Below are 23,274 nucleotides of genomic sequence, written 5' to 3'. Positions count from 1 at the left end.
CTTTTTCAAAGTGCTCTGACAAAGTTAAAACACGTGAATCTTGCAGCTCTCACTACATTGCTATGACCGAGAAGGGTAAAGGAACAACGTTACTACTTGCCGTTGGGACAATTCCTATTAAGTCGACCTCTATCATCCAAAGCCAGACATACCTGCAAATAAAAAAAAGTGCTCAACTTTTCTTCACATCCGAGAAGGCACTCTAAGCAGAGTATCTCGAAATACTCAGCTTCTTTTCCCTCCGATAATACCTCTGCAAACAAGCTACACCAGAGCAAGAATATCTCATATCATCAGGGTTAAAAGCAAGAGTATCCCATATCATGCTTTTTCCCTGTCTTTTCCTTTGCCCTTATTCTTATCTGCAAGACAAGGAGAAAGAGACCAATCAGTCAGCACTTGGAATCAAGCTTCCAGTCAAGAACTGAATGCCTGGAACCCTTTACCTGATTACTTACATGGCATCACTCTCGAGTAGTCATCTTCAACATCTTGTGCTTCCAGAAAAAATACCACATCTGCCTGAGGAACAAATAGGGCAAGTGAGAAGGATACAAGGAAGCATGTGGAGACAAGCGCAATAGAACACGTGCCGATTCATCTATTACTTTGTCAACAACAAAAGTATCCCATATTATCAAGGTCGAATGCACTCTTAATTTGATGGACTTGTTTTTACCCTTAAATTCTTGAGTTGGCCTTATACTCTAGAGGAAACTAGAAAACCCTCCAGCCCAGTTCAAGAATAAGCCTATGGAAAGTTACTTCTTCAAAAGAAAAAGTATCTCATATCATCTCTTCTCCTTTTTCTTCTCTTTATCCTTCTTGCTGCCTGCAAGATAGGGAGAATGAGAATAATCAGCCAGAACTCGAAATCAAACTTCTGATCTGGGACTGATTGCTTGGAACTCTGATTGCTTACCTTATCTGTCACCTCTTTCGACAGATCTCTTAGCTCAACGACTTGGAGGACTCTTACTACATGGTTTGTATCGCGCTTGACCAAGCCTGAAACTACAAGTAAGCTTCAAGTGAAATTGATACATTACCTTGTGCATCTCCACCGGTTAAAGATACCACCCCTGGATGGAGGAAAAGTACTTCCAGAGAAGATACCACATCTACCTATAAGACAGATAAGGCAAGTGAAAACGATACCACACTTCGGTACTTAGAAGTTTCGTGATTACTCAGTGGCTTGGATCTTGCAAGTCCTCAACCGAGGAGCTTCCCTCACTCGGGAACTTAGGGGAGCACTGTTTGTACCATACTTGACCAATCCCGAAACTACCGAGCAGTGGTCAAGGTTATACCGTCAAGGACTCCAAAGAGTTTCCCTCCAACCAGGAGGCCAATCACAGCGCGACATGTGTCGACATCAAAAGCCAATCATAGCGCGACATGTGTCAACATCAGAAGCCAATCACAACAAGACACGTGTCACTGTCAAAACAAAGCTAGAAACTCTCTTCTATAAAAGGAGATCATTCTACCACAATATTTTCTAATGTCATTTGTACTAAATCATTCACTAGTACTCACTAAAGGAGAGCTTGAACCTATGTACTTGTGTAAACCCTTCACAATTAATGAGAACTCCTCTACTCCGTGGACGTAGCCAATCTGGGTGAACCACGTACATCTTGTGTTTGCTTCCTTGTCTCTATTCATTTACATACTTATCCACACTAGTGACCGAAGCAATCTAGCGAAGGTCACAAACTTGACACTTTCTGTTGTACCAAAGTCCTCACTGATTTTGTGCATCAACAACATTCATTGGCAGTGCCACACCATATCTTGTAAACTGAAAATATGTCTTTACAATAACAATGTGCATAAAATTCAGAAGATAACGACTAAAATCCCTAGACAACAGAGATAAGGAAAATCAAGATATTTAAAATCTGGCTAAAATCCCTCTCCCGTCTGCCTTCTTCATCCCTTTTTTCCCCATATACTTTACTCATATCTCTAGCACGAAAAATGAAAAACTAAATACTAAAAATGAAATGACTATCAAATAGGGCTATATGACCAACCTCTAACTCCTAAGTAATCTAACTTTTTGGTTTTTAACTAATCAACAAGTCAAATATATTATCATGGCCCTCTGTTGGTTTGCTGAAACATGATGTAATGCCAAATTTGTCACTGTTATCAGATGTCAAATGATTTGTCCCCACTTTCTTGACTATTATTCCCTTGATGAATCATGTCTCTCTCTGTAGGGCCATAAAATATAGGTCCTTATAGCGATAGTGATAATAATCCTCAAATCCTGGAAATTTTGTATCTTGTCTGAGTTTCCTCTACTTATCTAAATTTCCAATATAGATTTTGATCTCAGTGTTCTTTAATTCCGAATGAATCAAGCCTCCCCAAGTAGTATTCAAATTTACGACATGTTAGTTAACAGTCAACCGCTCTACCACTGAGCTACTAAAGAAGAACAAGTGAAGAGAGAGAGAGAGAGAGAGAGAGAGAGAGAGAGTCCATTATCTGCTTAGGGGATTGCAATCTTGGAGGATATGGTTTTTGTTTTTGAATTGCATACTTTGAAGTATCTGAATTGACTCATTCAGTACTTTCCTTGTTAAATGTTAATTTACTGTTGAAGTTCATAACTTTTGACGGTGGGTGTTTATTCTGTGGAGCCTAATGTAAAGTTCAAAGTATAGAAGGTTGTTGTCATAGGCTGCGCAACTCAGAAATCTGTGCAGAATTATATGGTTTGAGTAGTGGTTCTGGAGTTTTTGCTGTAGATTGATAAATGGAAGCAACGTCTTTGCGCCCTTCGAACTATCATTTCTATAACTTGGGATTTGTAAATACACATAAAACCCTTTATATGACGAGGTTGAATCCAGGTCAAGCTAAAACTCCATCCCCAGTTCTCTTGCACACAGATGAAACTGGCCCGTTTCCAGAGTTTAAGAAGGGTTCTGGTTCAAGTGCAGCTTTAAGAAACACTGCTCCCAGAAAATCATTTCCGGGTCTACCAAACACAGTTGGCATAATTGGAGGGCTATCTGTCGATTCTAATGTTAAATTTATGAGAAAACTTGTCAATTGGAGTTCAAGAGATGGAGAAAGTTGCCCTCCTTTTGTTCTTTGTTCTGACCATGTTTCAAATAAGGAGCTTTTATCAATTGAGAGTTCTTTTCCTTCTGTCAGCAGTAAAAGCGATGGTCCTGAATTCGATCCTACTCCAATTGTGGAGAATTTGCTGAGTAAGAGGATTTTTCTTGAAAAATCGGGAGCTCGTTGCATTGTAATGCCTTGTCACATATCACATTCTTGGCATGATGAAATTTCTAAGGGATGTTCTGTTCCTTTTCTTCATATTGGTGAGTGTGTTGTCAAGGAGCTCAAGGAAGCAAAGTTGAAGCCGCTTGAAGCCGGAAGTCCTTTGCGGATTGGAGTGCTTGCAAGCCATGCAACTTTGACAGCAGGATTCTATCAGGAGAAACTGCAGAGCGAGGTAATTCCATTTTCCAGCTTCTGTTTTAATTGTCTAGTATCGTATGACAAGCAATAGTAAATATGTTTTCAACAGATTACAAGTTCCCCAGGACATTAAATAGCATTCATTTCCTGCCAGTTAAATATGAATTCCTTAACTATACTTGTAAAAAATTTTATTGCTACATCATGTTATGATATTCATTTTTCGTATTATAAATGCAGGGATTTGAGGTTGTTCTGCCGGATAAAGTGACCATGGAATACTCTGTAATCCCTGCTATTGAAGCCTTAAACAGAAAGGACATAGAGGGGGCACAAAATCTCTTGAGGATCGCACTCCAGGTTCTTCTGGCGAGGGTTGTGAACTCTGTTATTCTTGCGTCCGATGATATGCGAGGTCTTCTTCACCTGGATCCTCTTCTTAAGAAATGCATTGACCCTATAGATGCCTTGGCTAGGTCAGCCATAAGCTGGGCTCAGTCTGCTAAAAAAGGTACATGAAAAAAATACAAATGCAGTTCCTCCTTAAATCCCAGTTTGTGCTTGAATCTTAATGTTAATGCAAAATCTTCGTCTGTCGATATAGTTTTGTTGCCTGTGTGTCGTGATGCTGCTTTTTCTCTTTTGTAGTCATTTTGCGAATTGAAAGTGCCTCATACGTTTGAATTTTTTGGCATCGCTGTAAAATTAAAAACTACAGAAATTAGTCTAGCATCTGTTTCATCTTTTACACTTCTACAGTTCTACATTGAGTCAACATATCCTTAATTCTATTTTCAAGTGGAGGGACACTTTAAAAAATTTCTCTCCACTTATATTATGACATGTGGTGTACCGGGTAAAATCTCTCCACCCCATCCCACAAGGCTAACAGAATGAAACTACGAGCACGAAATGCATGAAAAAAATAAACAAAAAACCAAATGGAAGAAAGTGAGAATAAAAGGCATATTCAAACTGGTCCCCAACCATCCCTCCTCAGCCCTCAGATAGAGGGTCTGAAACAAGGAAGAAAAACATTTCGAGCAACTTCGTCTTCCCAAACTAAGCCATTCCACCTATTTGTGTCTCCTTCGATGATGAAATTGCTTGTTTGAAGGGTATCCAGATGTTCCATATGCGCCAGAGGTGATATGTCTTTAAGCTTGAATGCTTCCTGTAACCATTGACGAGCCAATTCCTAACAATATATCTCATGAATCATTCTTCTCTTTTATTTTCATGGTGTTTCATGGTGAAGATGGTTCAAAGAAGAAAAAACAGAAGAAGAAAAAGGATCCGAATGCACCCAAAAGAGCGATGTCTGGTTTCATGTTCTTCTCAAATATGGAGAGAGATGTGAGTTTTTTAATTTCTATCTACTGGTTCTAACTTTGGGTTCAAGTTATTATTGATGTTTCGAAGAAATTATTGACCTTATTTGGTTGACCGTAGAATGTCAAGAGAGAGAACCCTGGAATTGCGTTTACTGATGTGGGGAGAGTGCTTGGAGAGAAGTGGAGAAAGATGTCTGGTATGTGTGATTCTACTATATTACATCTTGTGTGCTTCCACAACATGAGGAATTTCTGCGAAGTATAACTTTGTTAACATAATGTTTTCCATTTTTCAGCGGAGGAAAAGGAGCCATATGAAGCAAAGGCTCGTCAAGATAAGGAACGCTACAAGGATGATATTAGAAGCTACAAGAACCCCCAACCCATGAACATAGATTCACAAGGAGTGCAGATTGGACGAATTTCTTGTTGAACCAAATGATGAATCTTCTTTGTCTCCACTAATGATGAATTTCCTGTTGAACCAGATGATCAATTCACAAGAAGACTGCAAATTCATGCACGCAAACAAACGCACACGTGTGAGAACCAAGAACAAGCATAGCCAAAGGAGAATTTTCTGAGCTTACCTGCAATTGGATATAATTAAGGCTTTCGTGTGACATTTTGTTTTTTGTCAAAACATTCATGTGACATTTATCTTGTAAACTAAAAATATGTCTTGTAAACTGAAAATCAAGAAAGAAGGTACAAATTTTAGTTTCATGCATCATTTATATCATCTATCTAATAGAGATGCCACATGTGTTGGTAGGTCTTACCTCTATTAGATAATGATACAAATAGATGGTAAAATATAGCATTACTCTTTTTTTTGTACCTTTTTTTTATTTATTTTTTATTTTTTTATGATGTGTTTGTAATGCAGGTTTTGCCATATTGTTTTGATTTTCTGAATTTTTTTATTTATTTTTGGAACAACCGATATTATTTACACTAAGGGGAGAAGGTGGGTTAAACCTTATAATAGGCTAGCAATAATGCAGTTCAAATTCACCTTTGTCAAGAATTGAACCTAAGATCTCTCACTTATAGGTAAAGGGGAATACCACTAGACCGTAGTATTAAGTGGTTGAATTTTTTTTATATTTTTGAATGTGAAGGAAAGGGTAATATTAGGTTTATTGAATATTTCACCAAATTGTGTTGCTCACTTTATAAATACAGATTTCATATATCTTGATGCGAAATAGTATTCTAAAAATTGGCCTAAGTGTTGGGCGGCGGAGCTCCGACCCGATTTAGACCAATTAGGCGGGGAGGACTTAGGTGGCCGCCTAGGCGCTCGCTAGGCGCCTTAGGTGGGCTAGGCAGTTTGAATCTCGCAGCAATTTTTGCAACCGGATCTACAACTTTCGATCTCATACATAACAGCAGGGCTCCGACGAATTTCTGCGTCTCTATGAAGATGAGGGAAGAGAGAGAGAGAGAGTATTAAACATTTAAATCTATGGTGGCGTAAGTTGGATTTGAGATCCAATTTTGAGGTTTTGAAAGTGAAGGGCCGAAGAAGAAGAACGAAGATGAGGCATGAGGGAAGAGAGTGCCAAGAGAGAGAGAGAAAGAGAGAGAGACTAAAAGATTAGGTTCTGAAAGGGTAAAGAAGAAGAAACAAAATTCAAAAGCTACTGATGGATTCTTGGGTGATGTGAAAGAGTTAGATGGTTTTAATTATGAAACCACCCGTTCATCAGATGGTTTTAAATATGAAACCACCCACTTGCGTGGGTTTTTTTTTATAGTTTTAAAAGTTTGGGATGTATATTATATGTATATAAATGTTATATAAATTATAAATCATTTAGAAAATATTTTGTTTTTTTTCCGAGACAAGTATATTAGATATGTACATAAAACATTCACATATGTATGTTCTTCTATAAGAAATAACATATTATTCAATAATTATTTACATTTGATATAGTAAATTTAATTAATTCATATAATATATAAGAAATTTACTTAAATTCATCTAGGCCGTCTAGGCGCCCGCCTAGATTCCGCCTAGCGGCTTAGGCGCTAGGCACTAGCCCACCGCCCGATTAACACTTAGTGTTTTTAAGAACCTTGATGCAAAAAGAAAAAAAAATGAAAATATCCAATTCCTTTCATTTCAAATAACCTGAAACTTGTCTCCATAAAACATTAAATCTCAAACGAAACCCAATTTGCAAATTTCCTTGTTGATTCCAGAACTCAATTCACAACATGAATAAAATGTCTATCTGGAAGTCAAGAGTGAATTATTGGGTCTTCTGATTAAAGTGACATAAAGTTTCTGGTGAGCCCGACCGACATAACCTAAAGGTACAGGCATTAATTGCAATGATTCATTCCACATATCATCCTATTTACAAAACATTACCTAATTCCTCTCCCAAACAAAAGTACATCTTTTCATTTTTCAGTATTCCTGCAAGCCATGGGGAACATTTTCTCAGTCTCCATACCTTGCGATCCCACGGCTAACTTCTGCTGCTGGGCTTTCCTTAGTCAGCAAGCAAACTACATCAGCAAGCTCGGAGAAAACCTTGAAGCTCTGGATCGATCTTTGCAAGAACTGACCGCTTTAAAGAATGATCTCGTGAGAAGGGTTGAGGTTGCCGAGCTTCAGACATCCATGATGCGCTTGCACCAGGTACAACTGTGGATTAAAAAGGCGGAAACTATTGAGACACGAGTCAGAGAAGTTCAAAGTTGTGCAGATCGAGAAATTCAGAAATCATGTGGCGGAGTTTACTGCTCCAAGAACTACTTTCCCAGCTACAAGTACGGAAAAAAAGTGTTTAAATTGTTGGTGGAAGTGGATGCCTTGAAAAGCAAGGGAAGCTTTGAAGAGGTGGCAACAGAAAGCTTACAGCGGGTAGGGGTAGTCTATGAAATGCCTACTGAACAAACAGTGGGGATGGAGTCGATGTTTGATGAGGTCTGGAGACATGTTGAAGATGAACAGGTGGGAACAATCGGGTTATATGGAATGGGAGGGGTGGGTAAGACCACCCTCCTTACCAAAATCCATAACAACTTCGCCTTTAATACTTACCATTTTGATCCTGTGATTTGGATCGTGGTCTCAAAAGACCACACACTTGGAATCCTCCAAGATAAGATTGGTGAAAAGCTTGGGATTCTTAATGACAAATGGAAGCACAAAGAGCCGCATGAAAAAGCTCAACACATCTTCAACTTCTTGAGTGAGAAGAAATTTGTGCTATTGTTGGATGATATATGGGAGTCGATTGAAATGATTAAAGTTGGGATTCCTAATCCAGCGATTCCTAATCCAGTGATTCCTGGTCCAGCTAACAATAAGAAGTCGAAGATAATATTCACAACTCGCTTGGAGCATATATGTAGTTGTATGGATGCTCAAATAAAGATGAAAGTCACTTGTCTAATGACGAACCAAGCATGGACCTTGTTTCAGGAGAAGGTGGGCAAAGAAACTCTTCAAAGTCATCCAGATATCCCCAAACTTGCGCAAGTAGTGGCAAATGAGTGTGACGGTTTGCCACTTGCAATAATTACAGTTGGTCGAGCCATGACGTGCAAGAAAACACCCCACGAATGGAAGCATGCAATTCGTGTTCTAAAGGAATCTGCCTCAGAGTTTTCCATTATGGGAGACAAGGTATTTCCTCTCTTAAAATTTAGTTACGATAATCTACCAAGTGAGAAAGTCAAATCATGCTTCTTATATTGTGCTCTATTTCCCGAAGATTTCCTGATAAGTAAAGATGATTTACTATATTTTTGGATGTGTGAGGAGATGTTTGAAGAGTATGTTAACGTAGATGAAACAAAAAATGAGACTTACCATATCATAGGAACTCTCCTTTCTGCATGTTTGTTGGAAGAGGAAGGAAATTTTGTAAAAATGCATGACGTAATTCGTGACATGGCATTGTGGTTAGCTTGTGACTCTGGGAAAAAAAACGAGAGTATCCTCGTGCACACAGGTCTCCCGGGAACGCCAAATGTGGAGAAATGGAAGAACACAAAAAGGGTATCATTGGTTGGTAGTGATTTTAAAAGTCTGGTTGAAACACCAAAATCTCCAAATCTGTTGACCCTATTACTTAGAGGTGGAGGAGGTCCTTTGAATATGATTGTTGATGGTTTTTTCGATCATATGCCTACTCTACGAGTTTTGGATTTGTCTCAAAATCTGAACATAACCAAATTGCCATCTGGCGTTTCCAACCTGATTTCATTACAACATCTCAATTTGTCAAGAACTGGTTTAAGAAAGTTGCCAATTCAGTTAAAGGAATGTGTAAGGCTAAAGTATTTGGACTTGGAGCATATGGATGAGCTTGATTTTGTTCCACAGAATCTAATATCAAGTTTTCCAGTGCTAAAAGTTTTGAGAACTTTAGCATGCGGTTCTTCAGATAGAATTCTTTTTTATGGTGAGGGTGCCCTGATAGAGGAAATTCAGGGTTTGGAATACCTTGAAGTCTTGACGTTAAGTGTACGAAGTAGCTCTTGTTTCAAAAAATTGTTCAGCTACCACAAATTGGTGACCCGTATTCGGACTCTACAGCTCTCAGATGGCGAGAACCAAGCAAGCTTTCTAGACATATCATCTTTGGTGGATATGAAACATCTTGATACCCTTTATATTCGGGATACTCGTAATTGGAAACAATTGGTGTTGTGCTAGGATAGCACCAAACCTTTTTGGAACCAACTCAAGCTAACCCACAAGAAATATATCAAATGAAAATGCAAGAACAAAATATTAAAGACACCAAGATTTAACGAGGTTCCTCAACAGTCAGTGTAACTGGAGTACGTCCTCGGAGCAGTAGGAGCTCACCTAATAATCCACTATCAACCAAATGGGAGTTTACAAAGTGTTGGCAATCTCACAACCCAAATAACCCAATACACCCAATAGCTCTCACACACCACATAAACAAATAGAGAAAGAAATATAATGAATAATTTCTTCTCTATACATGTAGCTCAAAGCTATTACAACAATAATTATGATGGATGATTGCTAACCAAAAAGAAGAGCACCTTCTTCTTCTTTTCTGCTCTCTGCAGCTCTCTTTGCTCTCTCAAAGATGGGCTACTAAAACAGAAAAATGGTGCACACTTCCTCTATCATTCTCACTTCCGTATCCTCACTTCATCAATACAAAAGCACCCAATAAAAAACTCAAAAACATCATCATGACCATCAATTTTTCTTTTCAACAAACATAATCATGATGCCTCCTCATCATGATGTCTTTCACCTTTTTTTATTATGGTTTGTTTATTAGTCGAAAGTTGTTTTATTTTGTTGTCCACTTGGCCACTTGGCCACAATTCAACAATTGGAAGTTTATTGGGCAGGACGAGCACCCAATGATCCCCGGGATTTAATGATGATAAAACAAAATTGCTTCCTTTGCCTTCAGTGTATAGAAGTATCACAATGCCCAAATCTAACGGACTTGACTTGGCTCATTTTTGCCCCGAATCTCTGCCATTTACGTGTAGAAGCCTGCTGTGATATTGAGAAAATAATCAATCTGGAAAGATGGGTGGAGTTGGAAATGTGGTACAAGAACTTAACCCTTTTGGAAAACTTACCGTTCTGATTTTGAGTTTGCTTCCACGGCTGAGTAGCATACATGATAGTCCCCTGCCCTTTCCGTACCTGAAAGAAATCAAGGTAACTGCATCTCCAACGCTGAGAAAGCTTCCACTCAACTCCACAAGTGCTGAGGGGAGCAATATTGTAATCAGAGGACATGAGGCATGGTGGTCTTTCTTAGAGTGGGAGGACGAAGATGCTTGAAAAGTTTTTCTTCCCTGCTTCCAACATACGACAACTAAGTGAGGCAGCGAGAGGGCCTTACGTAAGAACAAGGAGGATGATTCTGCTTGTATACAGGTGCATACCATAATATATTCAATATTGTGCTGTTGTTTGGATATTCAAAACCTCGAAATTCCATGTTATGTGATTCTTTTCATTCACTCTACGCTCCTGTATATTGTTATTGTTGAACCTCACATTGGGTTCTAAGAAAATCATGCATTCTACTATTATACAATTCACAGCAGACTCTCCGGTCACCATTGTCGGCCAAGTGTCGTAGAATGCTTCAGTCCTCTTTTAAGTGGCAGCTTCTTCAGCGCTGGACATTCTTCTCCGAAGATTTTGGCATCTTGTACAAACTGAAGGCCAAGGAAGCACACATGAATTGTCATCATTGACATCTGAGGAACCTTACGTGCTAGTTCTGCACAATAAATTGCAAATTCGTCCAAATTAGGATATTCCAGAATGTGAAGGATATGAACATGTTTCATATTCTTCAGAGATGATATATCTACAACGTTTGAGTGATTCTTTCCGTCCTAGAGGTGTAGAGTTCGAGTGCAGTTCATCAAAAGAGTAAAGACAGAAATTCGTCTGGAGCTTTACCAGCGCCAGTTCCAAAGAGACGAACATGGAATACCTATTACCAATAGCATGGCCACTGGCCTACCGTTGTATATTCTGATGTTCATCAAATGTTAGAGTAAGTCTATTTCTTTTACTGTTTCTGCATGTGAAGATTAAGACCTATTGTACTAAATCTGAAACCAAAGGTATCCAGAAGGGGCTATCCTGGTGGCTTGAGGCCGTCCTGGCCCCAAACACGACAGGGGTTTAAGTCCTTGTCGTGCCACTATAGTTTTAGTTTGCAAGAAGACTGCAAATTCATGCACGCAAACAGACGCACACGTGTGAGAATCAAGAACTCAAATAGGCAAAGGAGAATTTTCTGAGGTTATCTGCACTTGAACATAAGATTTTGACTTAGTTCACACTAGCCAAACATTCATGTGACAGTGCCGCACCATATCTTGTAAACTGAAAATATGTCTTTACAATAACAACGTGCATAAAATTCAAAAGATAACGGCTAAAATCCCTAGACAAGAGAGATACGGAAAATCAAGATATTTAAAATCTGGCTTTGTAGGGTCTTGGGTATGAAGCATCTCCTGTTTACTAGACTACAGGTCGCACTCAAAGTCAATCCCACACTCATATAACAAAAGGAAGGTGTTAGGGGAAATTACAAGAAGCTTCTTATATCTACTATGGATAGAGAAGTAATCTATTCCCTTACACGTCATAGTAAACTCGACTAGAACTCCACTTTGCTTGGTGGGCCATGTAGAAGAGGCATATCTTCAATCCAATCAGCATAGATGCGACTCATTTTCTCAAGTTCGTTCCACTCTAAGTTGCAATGCGTACTCTGCCCTTGTTTATAAGCAGTTGCAACCCCCATCCTACGATTTGATGCATTGTTGCCCCTCGTATAAGTAGTTAAACTGTTAGCCTGGACACTTCCACTTTCCAGTGTCGTATAGCCACAAAGCTTCCTTAGTTCTGCAAAATTAACAACAATGCATCTCAAAATTTGTTCTTTTAAAATCATTGCACATCAGTCAATAGTGAGCAATTCTTGAATCAAGATCGGTTCTACAGGGTCATCAACTTCTCTCGTTTATCATTGGAGATGGCTACAGATGAATTTGTGCCACAATTTGAAATGCCAGGTAAAACTAAATAGAAAAAGATGGTGGTTAAATTGTATGAACGACTAATGCACAACTTTTATAAAAGCATATGAAAAAGTTGGCCCACTTTAATTACAAGCCAAGACAACCAGACACAGAAAGAAACAATCTCAGAATAAACCTATATACCAAATCTGCAGCAAGACGAAAATGAAAGTCTGATGCCACTATGAAATTATATGCATCGAATATCAATTTGAATTAATCAAATTGGAAAAGGTCTGGTCTTTTTTGCTTTCTTTCATACTTGGAGAAGACTGGCCCCTTTCGAAATAACAACTGAGGAAATTGCAATCAGTGATTCAGCATTATGCAATATAAATACCTAGTTCATTAGATGAATGTCCCGGGTGCCTCTTCTAATGTTCAAGTCCTTCAGCAGTCCAACCTATTGGCATGATTCAATACCTTCTTAACGGAAAAAGCTCATAAGGTCGAGTGTGGTTTCTTAATTTTCTGATACGGAACCAATTGGGTTTTACTTATGACAACTTTTCTTGTAGTGCAAGTTAAACGAATCTAGAGCACATGAGAAATCAACCGATACTCTAACAAAGAGTAGACCATCTAAACCGTTCATACGATCAACACACGTGTACACGCAAAAGGAAAAATTAGCAAAGCTATGCAATACAGGTATCCTATCGAAAATTGTAATTTACATTGGACCCGAAAAATTCATCATTTGAACATATTAAACTAAGTAGTGTCAAAATCCATACCCAGAGACTTCTTGCAGTCAAATTGAGCAGAACCACCAGCAGTTGAAATGCTTATGAACGAACTATCTCTGATATTTTCAGGATTGACATGACGAAAGCGGCATTTGTCTCCGTAACTGCATGTTCCCCATCTAAAGAACGACCTGCATATTCTCACTCCATTAGAACTTCCATGATCACCATTCCAAGTCCTCCTGGCCAAGTTTCCCTTCTCAGTTTCCATTCCTTGCGCATCACGCAAAGTCCTGCGGAGATCACTGATGCCATGAGCAAAGGAACATCTCTGCCCAGAAGAGCAACAACGCATTTGGAATTTACGGCACAGTTGGGTCTTGTAATAGCTAGGCAACATTTTGTTCTGCCCCGAGGCCGCATTCAAGTTCGATACGGCTTCAGAAGTTCTGGGTTTCTTGAAGGCTTGGGCCTTGATGTCAGATTGAGCTTCGATTTCTTTCTCCTCAGTAGGAATTTGATGTTTTATCTGACGCCCGTTGTCACCGGATTCAAGATATTGAGCAAAAAATTGGCGAGTAGGCAATGGAGTACTCATGTTGGTATGTAACTTGCGACCCAGTTGCACTCCAACTGTTTGATGAAATGCCAAAAAACCCAGAAGAAGAAAATTATTTCCGGGAAATGGTTGGAGCTGAAGCTTAAGAAAAACCCAGATGCTGTATCAGAAGAAATCAGTGGGTGTCAGTGAAGGAATGAGACGCATTGTGCTTGAACATTAAAAAAATTTGCAATGAATGAGTCAGAATCCAGAGAAACAAGAAAACCCAGATGTAAATTTGAGAATTTAGTGAGATGGGGAGGTCCCAGAGTGAAGATTTTAAGCGAAATCTCGGATTATGATTACAGTGAAAAACATTACGCGCATCAGCTCGGCTAGTTTCTACTTTCTACGTTCTGAAGAGTGAGTGGTCTCTGGTTACAGTTTCTACGTTACTATGGGGAGCATTAGAGAAATTTTTTTTCTTCAAGTGAGCTACCATTAATTAATCCTTCTTTACTTTACTTGTTGTAATGAATGAGAATATTTTTAATTCCCAGTAATTTCATGGCATGTTTACGTAAGGGTAAACGGAATAAAGAAACATAATTGAATTCCGATTACGGAGTATTCTGGTGTTTACTAAATATTAAGGAATAAAAAAAATGGTGGAGCCTACACGAAACAAGGAATCCAATTCCTGAAATTGGAGGAACGAGATTCCTTAATTTTGTGAGGTATTTGAATTCCCTAAGGGTAGGGGAATCGGGAATGCATCTTTTATTTCTATTATGCCCTCACTTGTTTTTTATTATCCTAACATTGCCCTTCATTTGACACTCATTATGCCATCTTTTAATAAATAAATAAAACATATTTATATATTTTTATATAGATAATTTTATTATATAAATTTAATTAAATTAATTAGTGTCAAAATAATTTATTTATGTAGGGGCAATTTAGTAATCAACCTAGTTTTCATTTCGATTGAAATGAATTAGTAAACAACTTATATGAACTCAACATTATTCATGCCATCTTTTAATAAATAAATAAAATCTATTTATAAATGTTTATATAGATGAATTTTATTATATAAATTTAATTAAGAATTTAATTTAATTAATTAGTATCAAAATAATTTATTTATGTAAGGGCAATATAGTAACCAACCTAGTTTTCATTCCGATTGAAGTGAATTAGTAAACAACTTATATGGACTCGACATCATTCCTACTCCGATTCCAGACAATTTTAGTAAACAACTTCAACATGAATCTGATTCTGATTCCACCTCATTTCAATTCCTCTTAGTTTGATTACGGATTAGTAAATGCACCCTCAGTGTTTATATTTGGTGCTTGATATGATTAGAGTGTTGGAGACTTTATAGTGGTTTTCTTATGGCTTCGTACGAGTTTTGAATGGTTAAGATCACTAAGCAGATAAAAAGTTCAGATTGTTAAACTGATGATTGTAGCCAAATTTCATAAAATAAGAACTAGCTACAAAATTTACATATATTTAATACAACTAGCAATAGGCACACACGATATACGTGTGCAATCAAATTTACTTTTGATTATTTTCTTTTTTTATTGTTTCGGCATAATTGAAACATCCAAAAGTAGAGTATAGGATGTGGCAGATTCTACATAACTTCCAGAATGCAGATAAAAATACAATAGACATAATACATAAACACTCCAAATTTGAATAAATTAGAAGTTGCTGAGTACACATGAGTTGGGCTACAACGCATTTTGAAATAATTTCCAATGATGATTTGACATGGAACTTTACTAATTTCAGAATTTTGGTACCACTTCCAACTTTCAAGCAAAGGTTGAATTTTGAACATTACTAAAGATGAGAGCAAGGCCTGCAACAAAGAGTGAAAAGAACATTAGAGTCAACAAATCAAAGCTAATGTGAATACACAATCTCAAAATAGTCTCTTATTTCTTAAAAATATTAATAAAAGGAAAGGAATTTAATTGCATATAGAGAAGACATAACCTTATATATGTATCATGAATAACTCAGCTCTCCTAGAATTACATAATAGTTTTCATATTGCATTTTCAAAGATTAGCATATCCTATACAACAACCCCTATGCATTCAAAATTAAAGAAAAGAATTAGGGGCCTCAACTATTTTATCAAGCTTTAGAAATAGACCAAGTAGTTCTTTCATTCATAAATAGATTAAAGAGAACCAAATTTTATACTCAAGTCTGAATGAAAAATAGCAACAACAACAACAACAACAACAACAAAGCCTTTTCCCACTAAGTGGGGTCGGCTATATGAATCCTAGAACGCCATTGCGCTCGGTTTTGTGTCATGTCCTCCGTTAGATCCAAGTACTCTAAGTCTTTTCTTAGAGTCTCTTCCAAAGTTGTCCTAGGTCTTCCTCTACCCCTTCGGCCCTGAACCTCTGTCCCGTAGTCACATCTTCGAACCGGAGCGTCAGTCGGCCTTCTTTGCACATGTTCAAAATCACCGGAGCCGATTTTCTCTCATATTTCCTACAATTTCGGCTACTCCTACTTTACCTCGGATATCCTCATTCCCAATCTTATCCTTTCTCGTGTGCCCACACATCCCACGAAGCATCCTCATCTCCGCTACACCCATTTTGTGTACGTGTTGATGCTTCACCACCCAACATTCTGTGCCATACAACATCGCTAGCCTTATTGCCGTCCTATAAAATTTTCCCTTGAGCTTCAGTGGCCTACGACGGTCACACAACACGCCGGATGCACTCTTTCCATCCAGCTCGTATTCTATGGTTGAGATCTCCATCTAATTCTCCGTTCTCTTGCAAGATAGATCCTAGGTAGCGAAAACGATCGCTTTTTGTGATCTTCGCTAGATTGCTCCGGTCATTAGTGTGGATAAGTATATAAATGGATAGAGATAGGAAAGCAAACACAAGATGTACGTGGTTCACCCAGATTGGCTACGTCCACGGAATAGAAGAGTTCTCATTAATTGTGAAGGGTTTACACAAGTACATAGGTTCAAGCTCTCATTTAGTGAGTACAAGTGAATGATTTAGTACAAATGACATTAGGAAATATTGTGGGAGAATGATCTCGTAATCACGAAACTTCTAAGTATCGGAGTGTGGTGTCGTCTTGACTTGCCTTATCTGTCTCATAGGTAGATGTGGCATCTTCTCTGGAAGTACTCTTCCTCCATCCAGGGGTGGTATCTTTAACTGGTGGAGATGCACAAGGTAATGTATCAATTTCACTTGAAGCTTACTTGTAGTTTCAGGCTTGGTCAAGCGCGATACAAACCATGTAGTAGGAGTCCCCCAAGTCGCCGAGCTAGGGGGTCTGCTGAAAGAGGTGACAGACAAGGTAAGCAATCAGAGCTCCGACTGATTGTTCACCTTCTCCCCATCTTGCAGCAGCATGAAGGATAAAGAGAAGAAAAATGAGAAGAGATGATATGAGATACTTTTGCTTTTGAAGAAGTAACTTTCCACAGGCTTATTCTTGAACTGAGCTGGAGGGTTTTCTGGTTTCCTTCAGAGTATAAGGCCGACTGAAGAATTTGAGGGTCAAAACAAGTCCATCAAATCTAGAGTACGTTCCACCCTGCTGATATGGGATACTTTTGCTTTTGACAGAGTAATGAATGTATCGGCACGTGTGCTGTTACGCTTGTCTCCACATGCTTCCTTGTATCCTTCGCACTTGCCCTATCTGTTCCTCAAGCAGATGCGGAATCTTCCCTGGAAACATAAGATGTTGAAGATGAGTACTCGAGAGCAATGCCAGGTAAGTAATCAGGTAAGGGGTTCCAGGCAGTCAGTTCCTGGCTGGAAGCTTGATTCCAAGTGCTGACTGATTGCTCTCTTTCTCCTTGTCTTGCAGGTAAAAACAAGGCCAAAAGAAAAGACAGGGAAAAAGCATGATATGGGATACTCTTGCTTTTAACCCTGATGATATGAGATATTCTTGCTCTAGTATAGCTTGTTTGCAGAGGTATTATCGGGGGGAAAGAAAGCTGAATATTTCGAAAGGCTTCGTTGGGAGTGCCCTCTCAGATATGATGAAGGGTTGAGCATTTTTGCAGGTCTGCCTGTCCGTTGGGGATGGAGGTCGACATATATAGGAGTCTCCCTAACAACAAGTAGTAATGCTATTCCTTTACCCTGCTTGGTCATAGCACGGTAGTGGGAGCTGCCTGTTTCACATGTTTTAACTCTGTCAGAGCACTTTGAAAAAGTGGTCTGTGGTATCTGGCTCTCGAGATTCGGAGAACGATGCCTCTTCGATTTTTGAGAAAGCAATCATGATGGGGGTATGACTCTCGAGATTCGGAGAGCAGTGTCTCTTCGATTTTTGAGGAAGTAATCATGTTGGGAGTCTGGCTCTCGAGATTCGGAGGACGGTGCCTCTTCGATTTTGGAGCAAGCAATCTTGTTGGGAGTGTTGTCTCGAATGTGAGTAAAGGTTGGGCATGTTTGCTAGTCTACCTTGCCACGAAGCACAAAGGTTGACACACAGGGACTTTCCAATTATCCAGCAATGGTACTGTTCCTTTACCCTCTCTTCGATTTTGAGAAAGTAGTCATGTTGGGAGTCTGGCTCTCGAGATTCGGAGGACGGTGCCTCTTCGATTTTGGAGCAAGCAATCTTATTGGGAGTGTTTTCTCGAATGTGAGTAAAGGTTGGGCATGTTTGCTAGTCTACCTTGCCACGAAGCACAGAGGTTGACACACAGGGACTTTCCAATTATCCAGCAGTGGTACTGTTCCTTTACAGTTGTGGGTAATAATATGGTAGCTAGACCTTCAAAATTTATGTGTCTAAACTTTTGTTAGTGCTGTTTCTTTGCTATTCTTTTACCTTTCTTGGTCAGAGCGATGTAGTGGGAGCTGCAAGCTTCACGTGCTCAACTTTGGCAGAGAACTTTGGCAAAGTTATTTGTGGTACCCATGAGCTATTGTTGCGTGTGGGAAGTGGGTGATTGAACAGTAAGATTCATGTGCTTTCTACTTCACCAGAAGTCTTCGACAGAATGCCCATAATTTCTGCAAAGCTGAGTGTGCGTGTGACAGGTGCTGACAAGGCTAGAAAAGTAGGTGCCTCTTTGATTTCTGAGATCGGCCCTCGTGGTCTCTGAGCAGCCCAGCTTTTGAGAAAGCGAGCGCCTCTTCGATTGATTCGGAGAACGATGCCTCATCGATTTTTGAGAAAGCAATCATGCTGGGGGTCTGGCTCTCGAGATTCGGGGAGCAGTGTCTCTTCGATTTTTGAGAAAGTAATCATGTTGGGAGTCTGGCTCTCGAGATTCGGAAGGCGGTGCCTCTTCGATTTTGGAGCAAGCAATCTTGTTGGGAGTGTTTTCTCGAATGTGAGTAAAGGTTGGGCATGTTTGCTAGTCTACCTTGCCACGAAGCACAGAGGTTGACACACAGGGACTTTCCAATTATCCAGCAATGGTACTGTTCCTTTACCCTCTCTTCGATTTTTAAGAAAGTAGTCATGTTGGGAGTCTGGCTCTCGAGATTCGGAGGACGGTGCCTCTTCGATTTTGAGCAAGCAATCTTATTGGGAGTGTTTTCTCGAATGTGAGTAAAGGTTGGGCATGTTTGCTAGTCTACCTTGCCACGAAGCACAGAGGTTGACACACAGGGACTTTCCAATTATCCAGCAGTGGTACTGTTCCTTTACCCTTGTGGGTAATAATATGGTAGCTAGACCGTCAAAATTTATGGGTCTAAACTTTGTTAGTGCTGTTTCTTTGCTATTCTTTTACCCTTCTTGGTCAGAGCGATGTAGTGGGAGCTGCAAGCTTCACGTGCTCAACTTTGGCAGAGAACTTTGGCAAAGTTATTTGTGGTACCCATGAGCTATTGTTGCGTATGGGAAGTGGGTGATTGAACAGTAAGATTCATGTGTTTTCTACTTCCCCAGAAGTCTTTGACAGAATGCCCATAATTTCCGCAAAACTGAGTGTGCGTGTGACAGGTGCTGACAAGGCTGGAAAAGGCTGGAAAAGTAGGTGCCTCTTCGATTTCTAAGATCGGCCCTCGTGGTCTCTGGGGAGCCCAGCTTTTGAGAAAGCGAGCGCCTCTTCGATTTTTGAGATCGGCCTTCGTGGTATTTGAGCAGCCCAACTTTTGAGAAAGCAAACGCCTCTTCGATTTCTGAGATCAACCCTCGTGATCTCTAAGCAGCCCAGCTTTTGAGAAAGCAAACGCCTCTTCGATTTCTGAGCAGGCGCCTCTTCGATTTCTGAAGCTTCGTCGAGTGCAGATTTTTATAGGGGCTGGCATTAAGTTCCAAAGCACACTTGAATCTCCACCAGTAGAAGCTTCATTCTTGCACTTCTAAGATCTTGATTTGTCCGACCTCTTCTCTCTTCAACACCTTTGAAAATGTCTGGCCCCTCCGACCGTCGTTTTGACTTGAACCTTGTTGAAGAGGCAGCCCCGCCTTCTCCAGACAACATATGGCGCCCATCCTTCGTCTCCCCTACTGGTCCTCTTACCGTTGGGGATTCCGTGATGAAGAATGATATGACCGCTGCGGTGGTGGCCAGGAACCTTCTCACTCCCAAAGATAACAGACTACTTTCCAAACGGTCTGATGAGTTAGCTGTTAAGGATTCGCTGGCTCTCAGTGTTCAGTGTGCAGGTTCTGTGTCTAATATGGCACAACGCCTATTTGCTCGAACCCGCCAAGTTGAATCATTGGCGGCTGAAGTGATGAGTCTCAAACAGGAGATTAGAGGGCTCAAGCATGAGAATAAACAGTTGCACCGGCTCGCACATGACTATGCTACAAACATGAAGAGGAAGCTTGACCAGATGAAGGAAACTGATGGTCAGGTTTTACTTGATCATCAGAGATTTGTGGGTTTGTTCCAAAGGCATTTATTGCCTTCGTCTTCTGGGGCTGTACCGCGTAATGAAGCTCCAAATGATCAACCTCTGATGCCTCCTCCTTCTAGGGTTCTGTCCAGTACTGAGGCTCCAAATGATCCCCCTCCGGTGCCTTCTCTTTCTGGGGCTCTACCGACTGCTGAGACTTCTCCTAAGCAACCTTTGTGAAGGCTCCCTCTTGTGTGCTTATTTTGACTCATGTATATGTACATATTTGTAGCTTATCGGGGATATCAATAAATAAGCTTTCCTTCATTTCAACGTATTGTGTTAAATACACCAAAGCCTTCTTCGCTAAGTTCTTTGAATTTTCTTTTGTTAAAGCTTGTATGTTGAAGCTTTCTGAGTGGAGCATGTAGGTTGGGGTAGTGTTCCCTTAATTTCCCGAGTGAGGAAAACTTCTCGGTTGGAGACTTGGAAAATCCAAGTCACTGAGTGGGATCGGCTATATGAATCTTAGAACGCCATTGTGCTCGATCCTGTGTCATGTCCTTCGTTAGATCCAAGTACTCTAAGTCTTTTCTTAGAGTCTCTTCCAAAGTTTTCCTAGGTCTTCCTCTACCCCTTCGGCCCTGAACCTCTGTCCCATAGTCGCATCTTCTAATCGGAACGTCAGTAGGCCTTCTTTGCACATGTCCAAACCACCGTAACCGATTTTCTCTCATCTTTCCTTCAATTTCGGCTACTCCTACTTTACCCCGGATATCCTCATTCCTAATCTTATCCTTTCTCGTGTGCCCACACATCCAACGAAGCATCCTCATCTCCGCTACACCCATTTTGTGTACGTGTTGATGTTTCACCGCCCAACATTCTGTGCCATACAGCATCGCCGGCCTTATTGCCGTCCTATAAAATTTTCCCTTGAGCTTCAGTGGCATACGGCGGTCACACAACACACCGGATGCACTCTTCCACTTCATCCATCCAGCTTGTATTCTATGGTTGAGATCTCCATCTAATTCTCCGTTCTTTTGCAAGATAGATCCTAGGTAACGAAAACGGTCGCTCTTTGGTATTTCTTGATCTCCGATCCTCACCCCTAACTCGTTTTGGCCTCCATTTGCACTGAACTTGCACTCCATATATTCTGTCTTTGATCGGCTTAGGCGAAGACCTTTAGATTCCAACACTTCTCTCCAAAGGTTAAGCTTTGCATTTACCCCTTCCTGAGTTTCATCTATCAACACTATATCGTCTGCGAAAAGCATACACCAAGGAATATCATCTTGAATATGTCGTGTTAACTCATCCATTACCAACGCAAAAAGGTAAGGACTTAAGGATGAGCCTTGATGTAATCCTACAGTTATGGGAAAGCTTTCGGTTTGTCCTTCATGAGTTCTTACGGCAGTCTTTGCTCCTTCATACATATCCTTTATAGCTTGGATATATGCTACTCGTACTCCTTTCTTCTCTAAAATCCTCCAAAGAATGTCTCTTGGGACCCTATCATACGCTTTTTCCAAATCTATAAAGACCATGTGTAAATCCTTTTTCCCATCTCTATATCTTTCCATCAATCTTCGTAAGAGATAGATTGCCTCCATGGTTGAGCGCCCTGGCATGAACCCGAATTGGTTGTCCGAAACCCGTGTCTCTTGCCTCAATCTATGCTCAATGACTCTCTCCCAGAGCTTCATTGTATGACTCATTAGCTTAATACCCCTATAGTTCATGCAATTTTGTACGTCGCCCTTATTCTTGTAGATAGGCACCAAAGTGCTCATTCGCCACTCATTTGGCATCTTCTTCGTTTTCAAAATCCTATTGAAAAGGTCAGTGAGCCATGTTATACCTGTCTCTCCCAAAAGTTTCCACACTTCGATTGGTATATCGTCTGGGCCTATTGCTTTTTTATGCTTCATCTTCTTCAAAGCTACAACCACTTCTTCCTTCTGGATTCGACGATAAAAAGAGTAGTTTCTACACTCTTCTGAGTTACTCAACTCCCCTAAAGAAGCACTCACTTCATGTCCTTCATTGAAAAGATTATGAAAATAACCTCTCCATCTGTCTTTAACCGCGTTCTCTGTAGCAAGAACCTTTCCATCCTCATCCTTGATGCACCTCACTTGGTTTAGGTCCCTTGTCTTCTTTTCCCTTGCTCTAGATAGTTTATAGATATCCAACTCTCCTTCTTTGGTATCTAGTCGTTTATACATATCGTCGTAAGCCGCTAACTTAGCTTCTCTGACAGCTTTCTTCGCCTCTTGCTTCGCTTTTCTATACCTTTCACCATTTTCATCAGTCCTCTCCTTGTATAAGGCTTTACAACATTCCTTCTTAGCCTTCACCTTTGTTTGTACCTCCTCATTCCACCACCAAGATTCCTTTTGGTGTGGGGCAAAGCCCTTGGACTCTCCTAATACCTCTTTTGCTACTTTTCGGATACAACTAGCCATGGAATCCCACATTTGGCTAGCTTCCCCCTCTCTATCCCACACACATTGGGTGATTACCTTCTCTTTGAAAATGGCTTGTTTTTCTTCTTTTAGATTCCACCATCTAGTCCTTGGGCACTTCCAAGTCTTGTTCTTTTGTCTTACTCTTTTGATATGTACATCCATCACCAACAAGCGATGTTGATTAGCCACGCTCTCTCCTGGTATAACTTTGCAATCCTTACAAGTTATACGATCCCCTTTCCTCATTAGAAGAAAATCTATTTGTGTTTTTGACGACCCACTCTTGTAGGTGATCACATGTTCTTCTCTCTTCTTAAAGAAGGTGTTGGCTAAGAAGAGATCATATGC

The 23,274-nt window shown here is 40.0% G+C and overlaps 3 protein-coding genes across 5 annotated transcripts in view; 2 read left to right on the top strand and 1 right to left on the bottom strand.

Annotated features, from left to right (window-relative positions):
- The first annotated feature begins 2,273 nt into the window (after window positions 1–2,273).
- The window catches only part of LOC103440723 (uncharacterized), a 53,176-nt gene continuing 32,175 nt past the window's right edge, over window positions 2,274–23,274 (top strand). Inside the window, exons 1-5 of one of the 3 annotated variants that reach the window (XM_008379419.4) lie at window positions 2,274–3,484; window positions 3,691–3,961; window positions 4,709–4,806; window positions 4,903–4,981; window positions 5,081–5,621. In XM_008379419.4, the coding sequence (XP_008377641.1) occupies window positions 2,774–3,484; window positions 3,691–3,961; window positions 4,709–4,806; window positions 4,903–4,981; window positions 5,081–5,217 (1,296 nt within the window). In that variant the 5' untranslated portion in view covers window positions 2,274–2,773 and the 3' untranslated portion in view covers window positions 5,218–5,621. Of the gene's footprint in view, window positions 3,485–3,690; window positions 3,970–4,708; window positions 4,807–4,902; window positions 4,982–5,080; window positions 5,622–23,274 lie in introns of those variants that run through there. The other 2 variants (XM_029097340.2, XM_029097341.2) reach the window with 2 other exon arrangements.
- On the bottom strand, window positions 11,635–14,080 carry LOC108173823 (zinc finger CCCH domain-containing protein 39-like). The gene is made up of 2 exons (XM_017333661.3): window positions 13,109–14,080; window positions 11,635–12,195 (listed from the first exon to the last, which is right to left on the bottom strand). Exons 1-2 carry the CDS (start codon window positions 13,656–13,658, stop codon window positions 11,948–11,950), a joined length of 798 nt encoding a protein of 265 aa, XP_017189150.2. The 5' UTR covers window positions 13,659–14,080; the 3' UTR covers window positions 11,635–11,947.
- LOC139193753 (uncharacterized) lies at window positions 16,963–20,948 on the top strand. The gene is made up of 2 exons (XM_070817375.1): window positions 16,963–17,402; window positions 17,499–20,948. Exon 2 carries the CDS (start codon window positions 20,012–20,014, stop codon window positions 20,684–20,686), a length of 675 nt encoding a protein of 224 aa, XP_070673476.1. The 5' UTR covers window positions 16,963–17,402; window positions 17,499–20,011; the 3' UTR covers window positions 20,687–20,948.

Source organism: Malus domestica, chromosome 17 (genome assembly GCF_042453785.1).
Source record: "Malus domestica chromosome 17, GDT2T_hap1".
Lineage (NCBI taxonomy): Eukaryota > Viridiplantae > Streptophyta > Magnoliopsida > Rosales > Rosaceae > Malus > Malus domestica.
This window is presented reverse-complemented; position numbering and strand designations above follow the sequence as displayed.